An 18357-nucleotide genomic window follows, 5' to 3' on the forward strand; every position below is an offset into this window, starting at 1 on the left:
TGGTATTTTTTATATTATTTTTTTAGTTTACATGTGGTAAGAACTCATATGGAGTGATGGAGTTATGTGAAATGCTTAGTTGGAATTTCATTGATAAATAGTTATTTTTTAAAATTAAAATAAATTAAATATAAATTAAAATGTTAAAGTTACTATTTTATTCTAAATATATTAAATTAATTTATGAAATTATTTAAATAAATTATTGGCTGATCGGTTCAAAGGAACTAGAACTGGGTCACTGGTTTGCCGGTCGAACCAACAATTTTGGCCGGTTCACTCCAGTTCAATGCGAAACTAGTTTTTATAATAGACCTGACCAATCTTATGACCGATTATAGGTTGAACCGATCAAGCCGGCCGATCCGATCTGATTTTCAAAAGCTAGCTTCTAATACTAACTAGTGATCCACCACATATATCTTTAATAACTTCAACATACCATTGACATACTTTTTCTTAATGCATGCCAAATTAATTCTTTAGGCATTCAATCATGTCTGGTTAAGATCAACTAGAATAATATGAAGATCATTTCTCTCCTCTTTGTACTTTTTCATTAATTATTTTAAAATTAAAATTGCTTTTATAGAATATATTCCTCTCATAAAACTAAATTGATTCTTTAGAATTTACAAAATCTTCTCAATTTGTGTTGTCATAATCCCTTTTATGACTTCATGATATGAATCATAAATTCAATTCCTCTATAATTACCACAATCTCCAGCATCTCCATCAATTTGAAATCTTGCTGCCAAAATATAGTTTCTCAAACAATTTGGCATCCATTTAAAAGCGTAGAATGACTTAAGGTTAGGATTTACTAATGCAAGAAATTCAGTGAGGTATAAGAAACATATAAAATCAACAAAGTAAATTGAACTTGATTTTCACAAGTTAAATTTTCAGCATGTCACTTTTTAATATTAATCAAAATAAAATAAAAAAACTAAACAAGTCAATATCAAATTATATATATAAAATAGGAAAAAAAACACTAAATCAAAAAAAATCTAGCTTCACAACGATACGAGAAGATGTCTTCCCCATTATTAAGCATCCACATTAATACCACACTCAAAGGAATCCTACATCCAACTTACATTCACATGTTTATAACTTAAAAGAGAAATTTTATTCAAGCTATTTTTTACATACCTCAAAATATTTATGTATAAACTTCTCATCACCTAGACTACTAGATAGGGTTGGCTTAGGATTAGCTCGATTCAAGTCTAACTCTAAATTAATTCAAAGAGATAAAATAGTTATTCTTTTAATTTTAAAACCAAACTCCTTCTTCTATCAACAAAAAACCTCAATTTTAAAATCTTTGTACAACATACAGCCCAAATATTTCAACAACAATCTTGTATATACCTCTTAAAATTCCAATTGCATGGTCCATAAACTACAGTTCAAAACTATGCCAGTCAAAGGAGAAATTATTCTATGCAGGGACCGGACGGAGAGAACCATCCGGATTTGCTGCGCTTTTACTGTCCTTTTGCTGCACTTTTGAAAAAGGACAGTAAAAGGGCAGCAAATATTCAATTATGAATGTGTTTTTACTATCATTTTGCTGTGCTTTTGCAAATACTCAGTAAAAACACAGAAAATATTCAATTATTTAATAAATATTAAATATTTGCTTCCTTTTTACTATCCTTTTGCAATAGTTCAGCAAAAGGACAATAAAAGCGCAGCAAATCGGGATAGTTTTCTCTGTTCGATGTCCGCACATAATAATTAGTCCCAATGGGGAAAGAAACCCATAGCCCAAACATTATTTCAAAAGGATAAAGCCAACAAATATGCCCAACCAAGCACAAAAAGAAAAACTTTAAAAAATCATGTAAATCAAAATATCACTGCCTAGGGGAGCAATTCTACCATCAATTAGTTATCAAATTCAATTAAAATAATTTCTTAACCCATCTACTACAGTACCCCAAATAACTCATCATATCGTAATCGATATCTTATTTAAACTAAAGCTTTACCTTTATGGATCTTTTTTAAAGCTAACTCAATTATGCTTTTTTGAATCAATCTTTGTTATTTTGTTTATATCTTTCAAAATAATTGTTTACTAATAAATCTCATAATTATATTTTCATATGTCCTTAATGTCTTTATCTTTAACTAAGATCCATTATGTCCACTCTTAAAACATATATCTTAATCAAAGCCTCCAAATTTCTCATCTATACTTAATTATTATATATAGCACTTTACTATTTATTGATTGTAAATCCATTATTATTTTTTTTTACATTAACCTATTATTTAAATTATCAAAAGTTATAACTTTGCTTTACTCGCAACACTCTCTGCAACCTTCTAACTTTCAAATAATCATTATAAGTCATAGTCTTTAATTTTTTTCACTCGACCAAGGCACACTTTTTTTCTTAATAACCATTCTACCTCCTCACTCCATTACCAGTGCATGATCTATTTCAAAATTCCCCTAAAACTATAATCTTCTTAATGAGACTAGTCATCTTATCTCACATCATATTTGCCTCAACTAAAGAATTATAATTTGCCTCTTTCAACAACTTATCTTGAAATGCTAATAATTTCTTACCGTTCAAATTTCACCATATTATCCTACGGGAATTATTTTCATTGATCATTTGATTAATACTACGAAGATATACATCTATAACTACAACTCTATTTTGTGTACCAAACTCTTTCATGGAATCACCCTAAAATCTCTTAAAACTTTTCTCATTTACTTAAATACAAAATAATGTTGTAAATTGGTGGCTCCAGTTTACAACTAATCAAGTGTTCTTATCTTAGACTTAAAGTATGTGGCATGTGTTCATCTTTGCAAAATTAAAGGCTAATGCAAAATCAAGCATAACTTGTCCATTTAATTTTTATCATTTATTACATACCTAGCATCAACCCTTTCATAGCCCATCCTACCAAAACATATATGCTCATTTATGTTGCCCACATTAAATATCAAATTATTTCTCCGGCATACATTGTGATAGTTCATTAATCTCTTACCAAAATTATTTTTTTCAAAAATATCTTCTAATACAACATAAGGAGCATTAGGACTAACTATATTTATAATATCCTCATCAATAATTATCATGAAAGTAATCAACATAACACAGCCTATTTACCTCAAAATTTTTTATTTCAACTTTCTATCCACTACAATCAAATTGCACTTATTGTTATATTTACAACATACTATAACTTAAAACCTTCTTCAAAGCCCTTGAATATTTCCCTTTTCTATTTAGTTTATCATAACCAAATAATATTTTTTTTCTATTCAAAAATAGTAATTTGATTAATATTGTTGGCATTTCAAGTGAAATATTATGAAGCTCATAGGGAACCGGATATGAATTTAGCATTCGTAAACAACCACTAATATCAACCCTAAACAAAGAACTCATCATCGTGAAAGACATTCTCTAGATTTTCATGTTTCCATCCCAGATTTATACCTCTAGTGCATAATAAACAAGCAGTCAATATCATCAAGATCCAAAAGTGGAATGCTTTCAGTTACTTGAGTTCCTACCACCGCCCATAACATTGTAAACGTTGCACGGCTGATCAGAACAGCATGCTTTAAATATGAAGTTAATCAGAGCAAACAGGAAAACGCATAGCAAATAAGCAAAGTAAACACAAGGGCATATCTAATACTTACAAGGGAAACCAAACCGTCCAACAAAATTCAATAGCACTGACATTTTACCACATACAGAAAAGGAAGCAAGCAGTTCCGAATAAGAAGCTTTAGCACATAACGGCAACACTAAATAAATGAAATTCATCGTACCCACTCATATCTGAAATCTCCCGCGAAATCTTCATCTTCTTCGTGGTTCCTTTGTACAAATCCTCAAGGCTGCACGGCAGCCGATTCTCAATAGGCGCCGCCTTCTGCGGTCGCTGTGGGTTCATGGACCCTTCCCTGCCAAAATCCGACCCAAAGAAATCATTCCCGACGGGAAATCTCGACCCGCTCCTCATACCAGTGGTCCCCATACCACCGCTCATTCCCCCAAACGGACTCGAGAAGCCAAAGAATTCAGCAAAAATGTCATCAGCACTCCTCGGATTGAACCGGAAAGTGGCCGGCCCTTCTCCGCCGCTGAAGAAGGAAGCACCTGCGCCACCGGTCCCCGGTGGCGGTACCTGTCCCTTCAATCCTTCCTCCCCATACTGGTCGTAGATCGCTCGCTTCTGGGAATCACTGAGCACCTAACGAGAAGCAGGACAAGGCTCGGATCAAGAACCGACAATTAGGGGAATGATAGCATCTGTTGATTGCTTGGTAAAAGATCAGAAATACCTCGTAGGCCTCGGAGATCTGCTTAAACTTGGCCTCAGCTTCCTTCTTGTTGTTAGGGTTCTTGTCAGGGTGCCACTTCATGGCTAGCTTCCGGTAGGCCTTCTTGAGGTCGTCATCCTTGGCGTTTTTATCAACCTGCAGAACCTTGTAGTAATCCACTCCCATTCCCAAATTACTCTTCTTTAGCCGATCTCGTTCCGCTCTTCTATTCTCCTGTTAAAGATGTTTTTGCGATTGATTTTGCTTCTGGCTCGCAGGCAGCGGCGACAGCTTTGAAGGATGAAGGACGGGGTTCTATACGATCCGATGTTAGCCCATCCTACCAGCCAGCTCCAGATAAGGAGTGCTAGTTCGATACAATCTCTTACTTTAGTTAGGCCTCGCTTATTAAATTTAAATCTAGCAAAAACATAATTAATTTGGAGTACTTTTTTATTTAGTTTTGAGGGGGGGATGAAGAAAATGAAATAAAGTGCAAGAAAATTATAATGTATTTGAAATGATGAAAGTTATTTAGATAAGTGTAAAATAAAGATTTTTTTAAGCTTAAAGTAAAATAATTGTAGCCTAAAGTCTAATAATGATGGAGTCTAGTAGCCGACGGGTGGTGGCAACATGGTGACGGCGACAATTGGAAGTGAGAGACGATGGCAAGCAATGTTTGGCGGTTAGTCGTGGCAGCCATTGACTGGGGATGTGCTGACTGCAAGCAGTTGTTGTTGGTGGTAGTATAAAAGCTTGGTGAGAGACAAGATTATCTAAATTTTCAACCAAATAAAATAATTTTAGAGGAAGTAAATAATAATAATATTAACATGTCTACATAAGTAAATGTTTCTAATATTACTTCTCTTACTAAGGTTAAATATTTCCACTTCAACCAAAAAAGTGGATAGCACATTTCTTACACTAGTGACTTAAATTAGGACTTAACTAAAAGTTCTTCAATAATCAAAACTTCAACACACATTAAATTAGAGCTTTCATCTTTGAATTGATGTCATTTCTATATTAAAAACAATGAGGCAACTATCAAGTTATTATGGCACTTATACCAAATATTTTTTAGGAGTTATGCTAAAAAAAATTGCAATCCTCTCTGAATTTTATTTGAATGCGGCTAAGGCTAAGGCTGACTTCCCCAATGTTAGTTTACAAAAAAAAAAAAAAACAAGGGCAAGCATTAGAAGTTTACTTCAAAGGAAAAACTAATATATATAATAGTTTTTAGCAAGAGAAAAAACTGTGAGGGATGAGTAGCCAGTTGATAATTTTCAAGAGATTAACCCTTAAGAGATTGAGCTCCAAATGATTGACACTAAAGATGAGATAGGATCTCCTTCCATGCAGAAGATGAATCTTTTTTAAGAAGTTGGCTTAGTGAAGAAAATTGTATAAGAAAAAAGAGTTCATAGGAGAGGAAATATCTAAAATTGAATATTAAGTATAAGCTATTGAAACCAACTTCCTAAGTAAAACTATTAAGATCATTAAAGTCATCATAGATATTGATAATACAATATTTAATGAGCATGCTAAAACTTTGTAAAATGTTGAGCAAATAGTTACCAAGCATGAAGTTCCCATTTAAATGAATTAAACATGTTTCAATCAGGTGGCTATAAACATTAGTTTCCATATTACAAGTCTCATTATTAATGTAACATGTCGAAGTCTCAGCCATCGAGATATTATCTACTTTATCATAATAGCCTCACAATTGTGTTATTGGTGTAATTTTCTAGGTCACCCATCATAAGAGTATTATAATATGAGCACACTTAACTTTGGAGTTTTTAATGAAACTATTATCTTTACACCAAAAAGTATTTCAATGTTTAAGAGCGCAGTGTTATTCTACTTAAAGTGGTTTTACAATCTACCCCACCTAAGTAACATTTATTCTCATTTGTATCCTTAGCTCAAATTCATTCATTAGGCATATAGGATTCTAAAGATGCCCCTTACATGTTCAAGAGACATTTCCCACCGCATAGCACTTTGACCCAAAAAAAGATTAAGAAGTAATCCCAAGGCATTGCACTTTGTATTATATGGCACTGATTCACCATTTTTTTTACTGGTATAATGCTTTGATATCCATTTATAATTTTCTAAATTTCTAACCATCGATATTGTCCTCTTTGGCTTAATTACCTAACTATTTTGTCCACTAAGACTGACTACTCAAGAGATCACCTATCCTAGGAGTATTCTAATATGAGCACGTTTAACTTTAGAATTTTTAATGAAATTATAACCATTACGTCAAAAGATCTCTGAATGTTTAAAAATTCAACTTTATTCTACTGAAGCGATTTCACAATAAATTTTGTCTAAGAATCATTAGGCACAACGTTGCCTTAATAAGATAGTTTGCAGGCATGTAGCTGGTTATTAAATTGTTCAGCTCGAGAATTAGGAGTTTAATATAGCATATTCCATCATCCCTACCTTAGACAGTTTTCCTCAATATTTAAATCAATCGCCTATAAATTATCAGCAATAAATATCACAGACAAGCCTATGTTCTAAAGAACAACACTTATTAAAACAATGTCACAAACATTCAAGCATGAGTTTTAAAATTACAAAAGTCATAATCAACCTTAAGAATTCATTAATTTAAAATCATAAAAAAGCACAACAAAAATCAGTTGTAATATCCATGACATGTTGATTTCACATTTCAAACATCATGCCCAAAGTACAATGCATGATGAGAATCATCACACTTAACAAATACTAAGGAGGTTTATACAAAGTAAAGTTTGGGCTTGGCACAACCATTCAACCAACACATTGAAATGTGAAGTTATATATAGCCATTATATACTCAAACAAGCAAATAAATATAAGAATTATAAAATGAATAAACACATTCAATAAGAAGTCATAACAAACATTAGGATGACACAATGATAGCATAATGTCACAAAAGCAATTTAAAAAAGCAAGGTCTCTTGGCATTTCATCAAATTATAAGATTTACTAAACTATAATATCTCACCAATCAATTATTAATGTACCTAAAGAGTCAAGATATTAAATTCATAATATGCCTTTTAATCTAAGAAGTATCCATCTCTCCTACTAACACATATACAATGCAAGCATTATAATCAAAATGAAATTTAAGATCACATCTTGCTCACTAGAGCTACACAACATGAAATTAGCTTACCAAGCAAATTCCACCTCAATGAATAGTCATCACATTAACCACAGACTAGCAATTAGCCCAAGTCAATTCCTCACACATACTCAAAGTGCTAAAATATAATTAGGTAAACACATGCTTACCTTGTACCAAAATAAATCAATTCAAACATTTTAAAACAATACATCATAAACATTATTAACATTATATATGAATACAACTAAGAAAATCCTATCACCTTAATCAAGTGTCCAATGCAAACTTAAAACAAAAAGTGATCATAGCTTATAGCACTAACTAACCCAAAATTGTTTTGGATACAAAATATCATTGATAAGAAATAATCATAGACATCATATTGTCTGAAGTAATCACATGACAATCTCACAAGATATCACAGCGAGCAACTCCGTCATTACTTCAGATCCAACAAGAAGAAGTTGTTGTCATGACCTTTGATTTGACTAGAAGGGAACGTCAGGGAAGGAGGTGAAGAAGCTTTTACAACTTGTTCAAAACTCTGCCTCGGGCGAAGTAGGCAAAGTTGAACGTCATCGAAACAAGCAAACTTTAAATAGACCTAATATAATTAAAAATAAAATTAATTAATTAGAAAATTAGTGGTGTAAAAAACAATTAAATAAGTAATTAATAATAAAATACAAAAATGATTAATTAGATAATTAATAGTGCCCTTAGAATTTAAATTTTTTTAAAATAACACTTAAATAATTCATTAAATAATTATTTGTTTAAGTATTGATTAAATAATTAGACTAAGGCTTTGTTTGGAATAGTTTTCTTACTGCTTCTTAAAGCAATTTTCTTACAAAAAATTTGCTTTAAGAAGAAGTAAGACAGCCGACACAAATGAAGCCTAAACCCACTAACTCATTTCTTTCTAACATTTTCACATGAATTTATTTATTTCTTTGATTAAGGGGGTGTATAGATATAAGATTTATGCAATAATTAAGTAGGAATTGTGTTAATTCCTGGCAAAAAGGATATGAGAGCATGTTAAATTTCACAGCAAAATAAATCCTTTGTTTCCCTCTTTTGAAGCAAATCTCTAATTTAACAAGGAGCCGTTCAGTTTGAAGAAAAGTTGAAGTAAAGTAAATCATTTATCTGGATTTTCGAAATATTAGTACTTGATTGGATGAAAAATGAAAGCAAGGTAAAAGAATGTGTAAAGTGTTTTTAGTTCATTTTTGAGGTAAAGTAAATTGGACTAATTTTGAATGAAAATCATTTTCATCGCAAGCAACCTCTCTTACCGTCACTCGCCATCGACAACCATTGCAAACCCTTATCACTGACCGCTAGCCCACCTGTCGGCCACCACAATCGTTATCGTTGGCCACCACCACTACCGAGCATGGTCATGGGCCACTACCACCAGCCCTATATATCATCGATCATCACCACCTCTGACCGCCGCCACTAGCCACTACCACCGCTATCAGCCACCATTATCATCACCAGTCATTATCGCCGCTAGCCTCCAATCACGACCTCCTCGACCACCACCTCTGGCCACTGCCATGGCCTCTCACTATTGCCACTATTTTTGAATTTTACACTATATTCGTTTTACTTGAAAAAAATATATTAATTTATATTTGTTTTACACTCATTTAAATAACACAAAAATATTCTTTATGCTATAAAATCATTTACATTGCTTTCCGTTTTCAGCCAATCAAATAACCCCTAAATTCAGGAGGGAAGGATTTATAGGATTTGGCCGAAGAAGCACACAATAAAGGGAGAAAGATGAATATCTTTGTATCAAGCGATCTCCTATTGTCATCAATGGAGGCAAAGAACCTCATCGAAGAGGGCGAAGGAAGAACAACGTCGAACTATCATTGACAGGAAGGTAATGTCATCAAAGGAAGCTAAGAAGTTTAAGCAACCAGCTCAAAACTCTACCTCACACGAATCAGTCAAAATTGAACAATAATGAAAAAATGGAGATAGATGAAAAGCCAAGCCTACCTAAATTTATCAAAAATATAACACTTGAATAATTTTAAATGATTAATAATATAATTAGTAATTATTTTTTAAAAATAATATTTAACTAATTAATTTAATTAATAGTATAAATGATAATTAAATAATTAATTATTTCAAATAATAATTAGCTAATTATCAATTTAGCTAGTCAATCACTAATTAAAATAATATATAAATAAATAATAAAAAAGTAGCACTATAATTAAAAATTAAATTATTAGTTACGCTATTTGATAATCAATCTAACTTCCAATTACATCATTTATAATATTAACTTATTATTAATAATTAAAACTAAAATTAATTAATCTCATATAAAAATTGTAAATTATTTTTAAAATACAAATTAAATTTAAATTTTTAACTAACTAATCGTCTTAAGTTTTGAATTGCATTGCCGAACAGTATTATAGAATTTATTAGGATTTAAAAATTTTTTTGCCAAACAGTTTCATTTACAGGAATAGCTCGTAAGCGTGTAGACTGTTATTCATAAATAACATGATCAGATCTCTATTTCTCACCCAAAAAAAAAAAATCAGATCTTTTTTTTAACCAAATTGCCTTTTAGATCGCAACAATACAAAAAGTGGCAAAAATATCACGAACAGAATCAACCATGTCAACTCTGTGACGCCTCTTAGATCTGAGGAGCAGTGAATCTCAAAATAGAAGAGTGAGAAACGATTTGAAAGAGCTGGAAGAGATCGCTCCGGTTGTCCGTCACTAAACCTTCCTAACAAGGGATTTGCTTGATAAAACACCGGATAACCTTGATGGGCATCTTGATGAGATCCACAGCCAAATTCGCCAGCCCCGCACAGCACACGCAGCATGGACACAAGCAACTCAGCACTGATCTGCAATCGCATTCAACATTGTTACAATCGACGAGCAAGAAAAGTTGGTTAGGGTTTTCGGATTACAAGGCGAAGGGAGTGGGAGAGAAGGAAATAGAGGAATACCCGATAATCCAGACGACGGCGCCGATGAGTGAAAGGGCTAAGGCGAGAATGGCGAAGGGCAATCCGAGCAAGAAACCCAACGGCCGGCACTGGCAATCGTCTTCTTCCATCTCTTCCTTTTTCTGAAGTGAAGGCGTCTATTTGAAACGGCGCCAGAAAGTATCTGACCATAATAGTGACGAGAATACCCTTGGACGAAGGAACGGGTGTCCTGTTTTCTGATGGTAGATTAGGTATTTTACAGCACGAAAGCGCGGCTCCGGTGTGTTGACCGGCGAGGCGGCTTAGGTTGGGTTAGGTGAAATATGGTTTACGAAGAAAAAATTGGGCGAATTTTCTTATTTTGATATGGTAAAAATATAGTTCTTAATGGCAACTGGCAATTGCTTGTTGCTTCTTCTTAGGTAGAACTGAGGTGGATTTTTTGATATTGCCAATATTCTCATTATTATTATCTTTATTTGTTGTATTCAATTATTTCACTATCAGAGTCCTGCATTGGGTACCCATATCCACACCTACCCACGTACCGACCCATACCCAATGGGCATGGGTGGGTATGGGTACGCCCATAGCCTCGTGGGTGGGTATGGATGGGTACTCAACATCAGAGGAGAATCGATTTACATTACTAATCATCATATGCATGCAGTATATTATAATAATCCTTACTACGCAGTGCGCAACACTGAACCACGTCACGATCATGATAAATTTTGATATGTGGCTTGAAAGTTTACAGTTAGAGAAAATAGCAAAAAACCTCAAGGTCATTATTCTATGGCAGACTGCATTCATTAAGCGTGGAAAGTTGGTGGGTGTGGGTGGGTATGAAATTCGGAAAGTCACCATAAGTGGGTGTGGGTTGGCAAAGCCCGCCAATGCAGAGCGTGGGTACCCAATGGGTATCTAACCAGGACCCCATGTAGGGCTCTGTTCACTATGATATTTTCTCTTTTTTAAAAAATAGATCTTAATATTTTGAGCATATTCACAAAGTTTATGATATCAAATATACTTTAATTTCTTAAAACATTATGCATGAATATCTTAATCTTAAAGATGTATTGATTATCCTAGGAATTGCGGTGAATACTATGTGTTCAATATAGTAATCTATAAGTAGAATTTCGATGAGCTTTCACAGGAGTTAGTTTGTTCTGGATATTTCATAGGGAACCAAGTGAGGAGCTGAGGAGTTTATGAAGAGATGAATTAGGATATGGGATAATCAATTTTGCTTTTGGGCTGCTAGCTTTAAGTTTGGATCAATTTTCTACGATGAGTGTTGATTTGAGCAACTTAAAAGGCTCGAGGAAGGGTGGAATTGATGTTTGGGGAATTAAAAATTGGCCTAAGTAATGAGCCAACTTGAATTGGGTTTGGGTCAATTAAGTGATGAGTATGGGTGGAGTTGGGTCATAACTAACCTAATGCATATGTATATCAAGGGTTTGATCATGTTGGCTCAAAGTTGACTTTGACTGATTGGAATGGGCTATATTGGCTCATAATAACCTTAATTGACCAAGGATTAACTTTAATTAACTATATAAATTTATAGTTTATTTATTTATATTTTGGATAAAACTCATATACGCTACACGTTAAAATGAAAAGGGAAATACAAGTCCTTACTGAATTAAAAACAACTAAATACTATACTTAAGCTAAGTGAAATAGAAAGCACATGATGGATGGAGTCATGCATAATTCGGCTAGGTGTATATATTATACTTATATTATATTTCATTGCTTGTTGGTCGCTTGATTCGACTATGAGCATGTCACGTTTGGTAACCAATTGGTCATCCAATTTATGGTTTGAACCTTCCAAAGGAGCTTCGGGTCTTCAATTTGGACCCATTTGGGCTCAAATTTGGTCAAATTTGGTGTTATTGGGTTCATCTTTTTGAGACGTTTAGTTTGACTATAAGCTTGTTGAAATCAGAGATTGGATGGTACCAAATTTAATTTCAAAAGTTTTCAACTTAATTTTATCTTGAGATTCGTGCCGATCAAGATAAATTTTTGATGATATATCAAGTGTATATATGTTTTATTTGAACATATATTATGTAAAGTATATAAAGAATCAAAGATGGTACCATCATTTCTCTCAACTCAGTCTATAAGTGGGTTATAAGATAACACAAACCTCTTTTTGGTGACCAATGGTGGTTGATCACCCCCATCTTTTTTTTTTAAAATGTGTGTGGAAACCCACCTCTCCATCGCTCCCCCTCAAATTATCTTATTATAAGTTAAAGCACTCTCTCCTTTATTTCTCCCTTCACATAAAAAAACCTTTATTTTTTTCCCTTTATGTTAAAAAAATGTAAATAAATATATTTTGTAGGATCAGAAAAGATCGAAGAAGAAGAGAATGAAAAGAAGAATGAAGAAGAAGAAAATTCTAAAAAAAAAGAGCAAAGTAATTAGGGGAAGCCATCATCCACAAAATATAAGTACATCTCTATATTTTTATATAATGCTAGTTTTCCAATGATCCATTTACCTTACTATAATATTCATCTTAGAAATTTTTATTATTCAAAGTCTTACTTGATTAAGACTTATGAACCACCATATTAATTGTTAAATTTTGAAATATTTCATTAATCAAAGATGAAATTATAAAATACATCAAATTATATAAAATTCTACGCCATTATTTCAAAAAATCTACAGCAAAGTTATCTCTCAAAAGCCTTTGAGGACTAGGAGAAGGTCATATTAATCCCATTTCAATTCAATAGTAGATTGGGGCATGGCCGCATGGGTGAAGAAATGAAAGAATTTGGGATGCAAGATAACAGTGAGATTCTTTCTTCTAATCTAAGGATTTTAGCATTTTAAAAGCATTTGACATCTTCATAGTGGGTTGAAAGAATGGACATATTGCCCTTAATTGCAAGCTATTTGTTATGATACATCTTGATAGTTGAATAATAGCTTAAGTAATTATGAACATGATGTATTGTGATGTGATGTGATAAACTCCATGAGACCTCTTCGTATCATATGAAATCTAGACTATAATACAAACTCTTGATTGCAATTCTATTTCTTAGCCTAAAGAAAGTTGAGTATACTCAAATAAAAAGAAAGAATTGTATGTGTAAGATCTTCCCAATTTTACATCTTATATAACCCCACAAAAGTACATTTTCTTGCTCCAGTACCCTAATAGACATGATCTATTTATGTTCCTTCATGATTTATAACTTGCAAGTCTTATTTTACTTTCTTTGTTTAACATGTTACATTTAACTTTATTTTTTTTTCATCCTACTTAGCCTTCTCTTATGTTATCTATATTAGCCCATAGTAATCTTGTTTTAATGGCTTTAAACCCAAGACTAAATCAATATTTAGCATAGTAGTTTGTTTTGGTGATCTTTTGGTGTAAATACTCTAGTTTTTATGGCAAATTGTTTCCACTCTAACCACAATGACGACCTTTTTTTTTACTCAAATCATGCAATATGAGGAAGTTAATGGAAATCAAGTATCAAATATTAAATGCAAAATGTATTAGAATGGGCTTTAAAGTCCTTAAATTTATGCTAATATTAGTGCAATTTCCATAAATTATTATCACTAACTTCAAACTTTGTAAGGTAGGGACAATAAAACTATGTTATATTATTTTTAGCTTTTATTATAATGATATTTATTCTCATGCTTAAAACTTCAAAAGGCTTATGTCTGATCAGCACTAACCAGACACAACTAGCAACATTTCTACAGCGACGATAAGTTAAACTTGAATCAAAGTTTATTTTAAAAACAAAGCAATGAGAAAACTATTCCAAATAGGCCCTAAGACATGTTAGAACCCTCATTGACGTACATTGCTTATCAATGTTGTAATATTAAAACTGACATCTTTAGAGATAAAATAAAGTTGAGAGACTTCAAGTCTTTATGTTTTTAACCTTTTATGAATCTCTGAGCACAGAGGGTATGCTATGGATGACATCCACCATAGCTTGGAAAATCCAAGATGATGCATCTTCATATTTGCAGTCACACAAAAAAAATTAGGAAAGAAAGGCACAATTCTGAATATTTGTGGGATAAAGGCTTGATGTTGTTGTTGTTGTACAAAAAAATTTAGGAAAGAAAGGCACAATTCTGAAGATTTGTCCCTACTTAACATTGATGTTGATGCCAATTTGACCTTTTCAATTCCTTTTAGATATATAAAAAATTTTTAAGAAAAAACTACACATTTAGGCTTCTTTTGGGATAGCTTTTTTATTACTTCTTAAAGAAGCCATTTCAAACGAAGCCTTAATCATTCGTTTGAACATGCAATTTGAGTGATTCATCATGAAGTTTTGATAGTTCTAATTGAAGCTCTGACTATATACTAATATGAATAACTTTAAATAGAATTTATATTTGAAGATAATTAAGGGTTGTTCGGTTGTTGTAAAATGAATGCAAAGTAAAAAAATGAGGTTAAAATAAAAATGCAGTGTATTTGAAAGTATTTGAATTTGTTTAGTTGAGTATAAAATAAATTCAAGAGGTTATTATTATTTTTATTTGGTTTAGAGTCAAATGAATGTAATATAAATTCGAGTAATGGTGGTTATCGATAGCAGTTGGTGGCTATCACTAGCAATATGTGGCAGTTGAAGTCGTTGGCAACGGAGGCAGGCAATGGTGGCGGGTGGCGTTGACCCACGATGACCAACGATGCTAGCGTATTTGGTTTGTGGTAAAAAAGAAATTCAACCAAAACTCAAGTTTACAATACATAAAAATTAAACCAAGTAAAAAAAAAGAATTTATTAAATTAAAATTGTATACTGCATTTCTTTTTAATCAAACCACTAGCCCAAATTTCAAATTCCCAAAATAATAGCCTCTAAATCAAAATTTAATCATAAGGAGCATAATAAATTCTCATTCTACAAAGAGAAAATTCATCCCAGAGAGAGAGAGAGAGAGAGAGAGAGAGAGAGAGAGAGAGAGAGAGAGAGAGAGAGATTTTAAAATTATGAGGACACAAAGAATGCAATCCTTCTTATATTGTAACTCAAGGAAGTTTAAGGCTATTGCTACCTGTGTCACTACTTTAACTAAGAAAACTTTCAGGGCTGTTTACCTTAAGCTGGATAAGTGGAAAAAGGGTAATTTTTTAAAACAAAAGTTGCACTTGACTTATTGATGTCTAGATTTGCTAGTCTGTTGTGCTGGATGGTAGTTCTGTTTGAGATGTTGGCCACCTTCTTCGGGTTTTTTTTTGGAAGCCGGTTGAGATTATTTATTGTTGTTTTTTGTCTGCTCAGCTGGAGCTTTTTGAGGTTGGTTGGACCTCTGGTTATGTTATTCATTCACTGCTGGGATCATTTTTGGCTGATTAAGAGGACTGGTGAAAGGTTAGTTGGTGACATTTCCTTGCTGCCCGACCTGTTTGCTGGTGGAATGTTCATTTTGGTTGCTCCTTTGCAAGTCCGTATGCTAAGGCAGACTATATTCTGAATTCGTCGCTGCAGCTGTGGGTTGTTTTTATTTGGTAGGTTTTTTGGGTCGCGGACAATGATGAGGGCTGCTATCTCCTTTAGGACGGTCTTTGGGCAACCAAAGGAGGATTGTATTTACTCTATAATCGCATTTGCAAGTTCTGAGTCCCGACCAGGCAGGATTTCTGTCTGATTTTGGATCTTCTTCTCTTTTTGTTGTATTTTTGCTCCTTCCTTTCTTGTCTTAGCCACTCTTTTTTGTTGGCTAAGCTCTTTTTTTATTTCATTTTTGTAATCCATTGTGGTCCAAGCAATCAACAATGTCATGGGGCAAGAGGTTCGAAAGCTGCCAGCGGCCGAACAAATTTAGGATTATAGCCTAAAGTAAGCAAAAGCTCTACAGAGTGCTCATTAATTAATTACAGCTAATTAAGGTGTACTTTTAAGATCTTCTGTTACGTGGGATAAATTAATCTACAATGATTAGGTGATTGTTACGTGGGCTACAAGCTCTGCACGTTAAGACGTTCGATAAATTATTCCTGAGTACTAGCTGTATTAGGATTTATTTATAATTGTTTAATTAATTAATTTAAAGTTTTGAATAATTTAAAATTTTGATTGATAAATGAATTGTTTTTTTTATTAGTTTATATTTATGAATAATATCATTCAAATATCATGAATGGGCTCATTAATAATCTCGGTTAAAGCTCAATAATATGCTCATTTAATACTCTATTTAAATTTGTTTAATATGTGCATATGTGAGAGTTTTATTTTTGATTTGATTGTTATAAATATACGGACAAGAATTTTGTGGCTACTGGTAAACAAATGTATAGGGGTGTCAATTCGGGTCAGCGGTCGGGTTTGGGTCGAACCCAGAACTGACCCGACACTGTTCAGGTCAACCGGAACCCGACCCATTTTAAAAAACGGGTCAGGTTTCTGGACCCGAACCCCACCCGATTCGGGTCCGGGTCAACCCGACCCGACAAGAATGACCCGAAGTTGACCTAATTGCTAATTTTCGGGTCAAAATCGGGTCAAAAACGGGTCAATCTCGGGTTTTCAGGTCAAATATGAGTTTTCGTGTCACTTTCGAGTCAATTTCGGGTTGCTGGGTCAACCCAAACCCGACCCGATTTTTAAAACGGGTTGATTTGTACAACCCGAACCCGACCTGTTTCGGGTTTGGGTTGACCCGAACCCGGATTTTTCCGAGTCGGGTTCGGATCGTGTTTCAGGTCTTGTCAAAAATTGACACCCCTACAAATGTACCTGATGTGGCCATAAGATATTATGTGAAGTGTCTAAGGAGAGCGAAAAGTTATTATGTGCGGAATACGCACCGTCCGCATAAGTACTGGGTACAGAGTGCTGGTACCACTATGTACCCAATATATGTGCGGACGGTTCTCCTCGTCCGCACTCCGCACCTAATAATCTCTTGACTATACTAACGAGTGAGACCTTTAGCTGCTGATAAGATTGATGACGATGTCGTTGTTGAGCATCTCCCGGTTATTAAGTGTATATCCCTTTACTCAAGGCATGTACCTTAATCTAGAGTATTCTTCTAAATCAAGTTCTTCTCCAAGATCTTTTAAAGCGACACATATTATAATGAGCCTAATTTGCTCACTAATTACAAACTTGAAGAGGGTTGATTTAGGTTTTGTTTAGGATAATTTTTTTACTGCTTTTTAAAATAACAATTTAGTATAAATTTTTTTGAACTAAAAATTTTATACTAAAAATCTGCATTGGAAAGCAATAAAAAAACTATCACAAATAAAGCATTAGACTTTGTGTGGAACAAATTTCTTGTTGCTTCTTTAATCAGTTTTTTTAGTATAAAAATTTTAATTTTTGTACTAAAAAACTATATTAAGAAGCAACACAAAAATGCCCCAAATAAAGCCTTAGTTCCAATCCTATATTTTATGCTTTTCCAACACAAGTATGTGTATTGCAATCATTTCATCCTTAAAAGCATGTTGCATATGGTTTGTTGTGTTTCTTTACTACAGCTTTTATGTAGCTCTAGGGGTGTCAATATTTTACACGACACGAAAATCCAACCCGAACCCAACCAGGAAAATTCGGGTTGGACCCGAACCAGTTTCAAAACGAGTCAGGTTCGGATTCGACCCGTTTGAAAAACAGGTCGGGTTCGGGTTGACGCGACAGGTTGCTGGGTCAACCTGAAAATCCATTTAAATTAAATTACCCGTTGCTGCCCGAGCTGCCCCCGCCTGCCAGCTGCCACCCGCGCGCGCTGCCCGAGCTGCCCCCACACCTGCCTGCTAGCTGTCGCATGCGCACGCGCCCCACTGTTGCCCGCTCGTGTCCCCCGCTGATGCCCGCTCGCTCGGTA

The 18357-nt window shown here is 33.7% G+C and overlaps 2 protein-coding genes across 2 annotated transcripts in view; both read right to left on the reverse strand.

Annotated features, from left to right (window-relative positions):
• Positions 1 to 4690, reverse strand: part of LOC110100640 (dnaJ homolog subfamily B member 1) — a 31361-nt gene extending 26671 nt beyond the window's left edge. The window contains exons 1-2 of the mRNA XM_020828235.2: positions 4345 to 4690; positions 3829 to 4253 (exon numbers count right to left, since the gene is read on the reverse strand). Coding sequence (XP_020683894.1) covers positions 3829 to 4253; positions 4345 to 4509 — 590 coding nt within the window. The 5' untranslated portion in view covers positions 4510 to 4690. The remainder of the gene's footprint in view (positions 1 to 3828; positions 4254 to 4344) is intronic.
• A 5384-nt stretch (positions 4691 to 10074) lies between these two features.
• LOC110100647 (signaling peptide TAXIMIN 2) lies at positions 10075 to 10621 on the reverse strand. The gene is made up of 2 exons (XM_020828243.2): positions 10495 to 10621; positions 10075 to 10389 (listed from the first exon to the last, which is right to left on the reverse strand). Exons 1-2 carry the CDS (start codon positions 10602 to 10604, stop codon positions 10266 to 10268), a joined length of 234 nt encoding a protein of 77 aa, XP_020683902.1. The 5' UTR covers positions 10605 to 10621; the 3' UTR covers positions 10075 to 10265.
• Positions 10622 to 18357: the final 7736 nt, after the last annotated feature.

Source organism: Dendrobium catenatum, unplaced genomic scaffold (genome assembly GCF_001605985.2).
Source record: "Dendrobium catenatum unplaced genomic scaffold, ASM160598v2 fragScaff_scaffold_156, whole genome shotgun sequence".
NCBI lineage: Eukaryota > Viridiplantae > Streptophyta > Magnoliopsida > Asparagales > Orchidaceae > Dendrobium > Dendrobium catenatum.

Excerpts from the sequence above, each read along its gene's own strand:
- LOC110100647 (XM_020828243.2), bottom strand. The coding sequence starts at position 10,604 with ATGGAAGAAGACGATTGCCAGTGCCGGCCGTTGGGTTTCTTGCTCGGA. Across the intron at positions 10,390-10,494 it reads GCCGTCGTCTGGATTATCGG|ATCAGTGCTGAGTTGCTTGT; the intron begins GTATTCCTCTAT and ends ATGCGATTGCAG.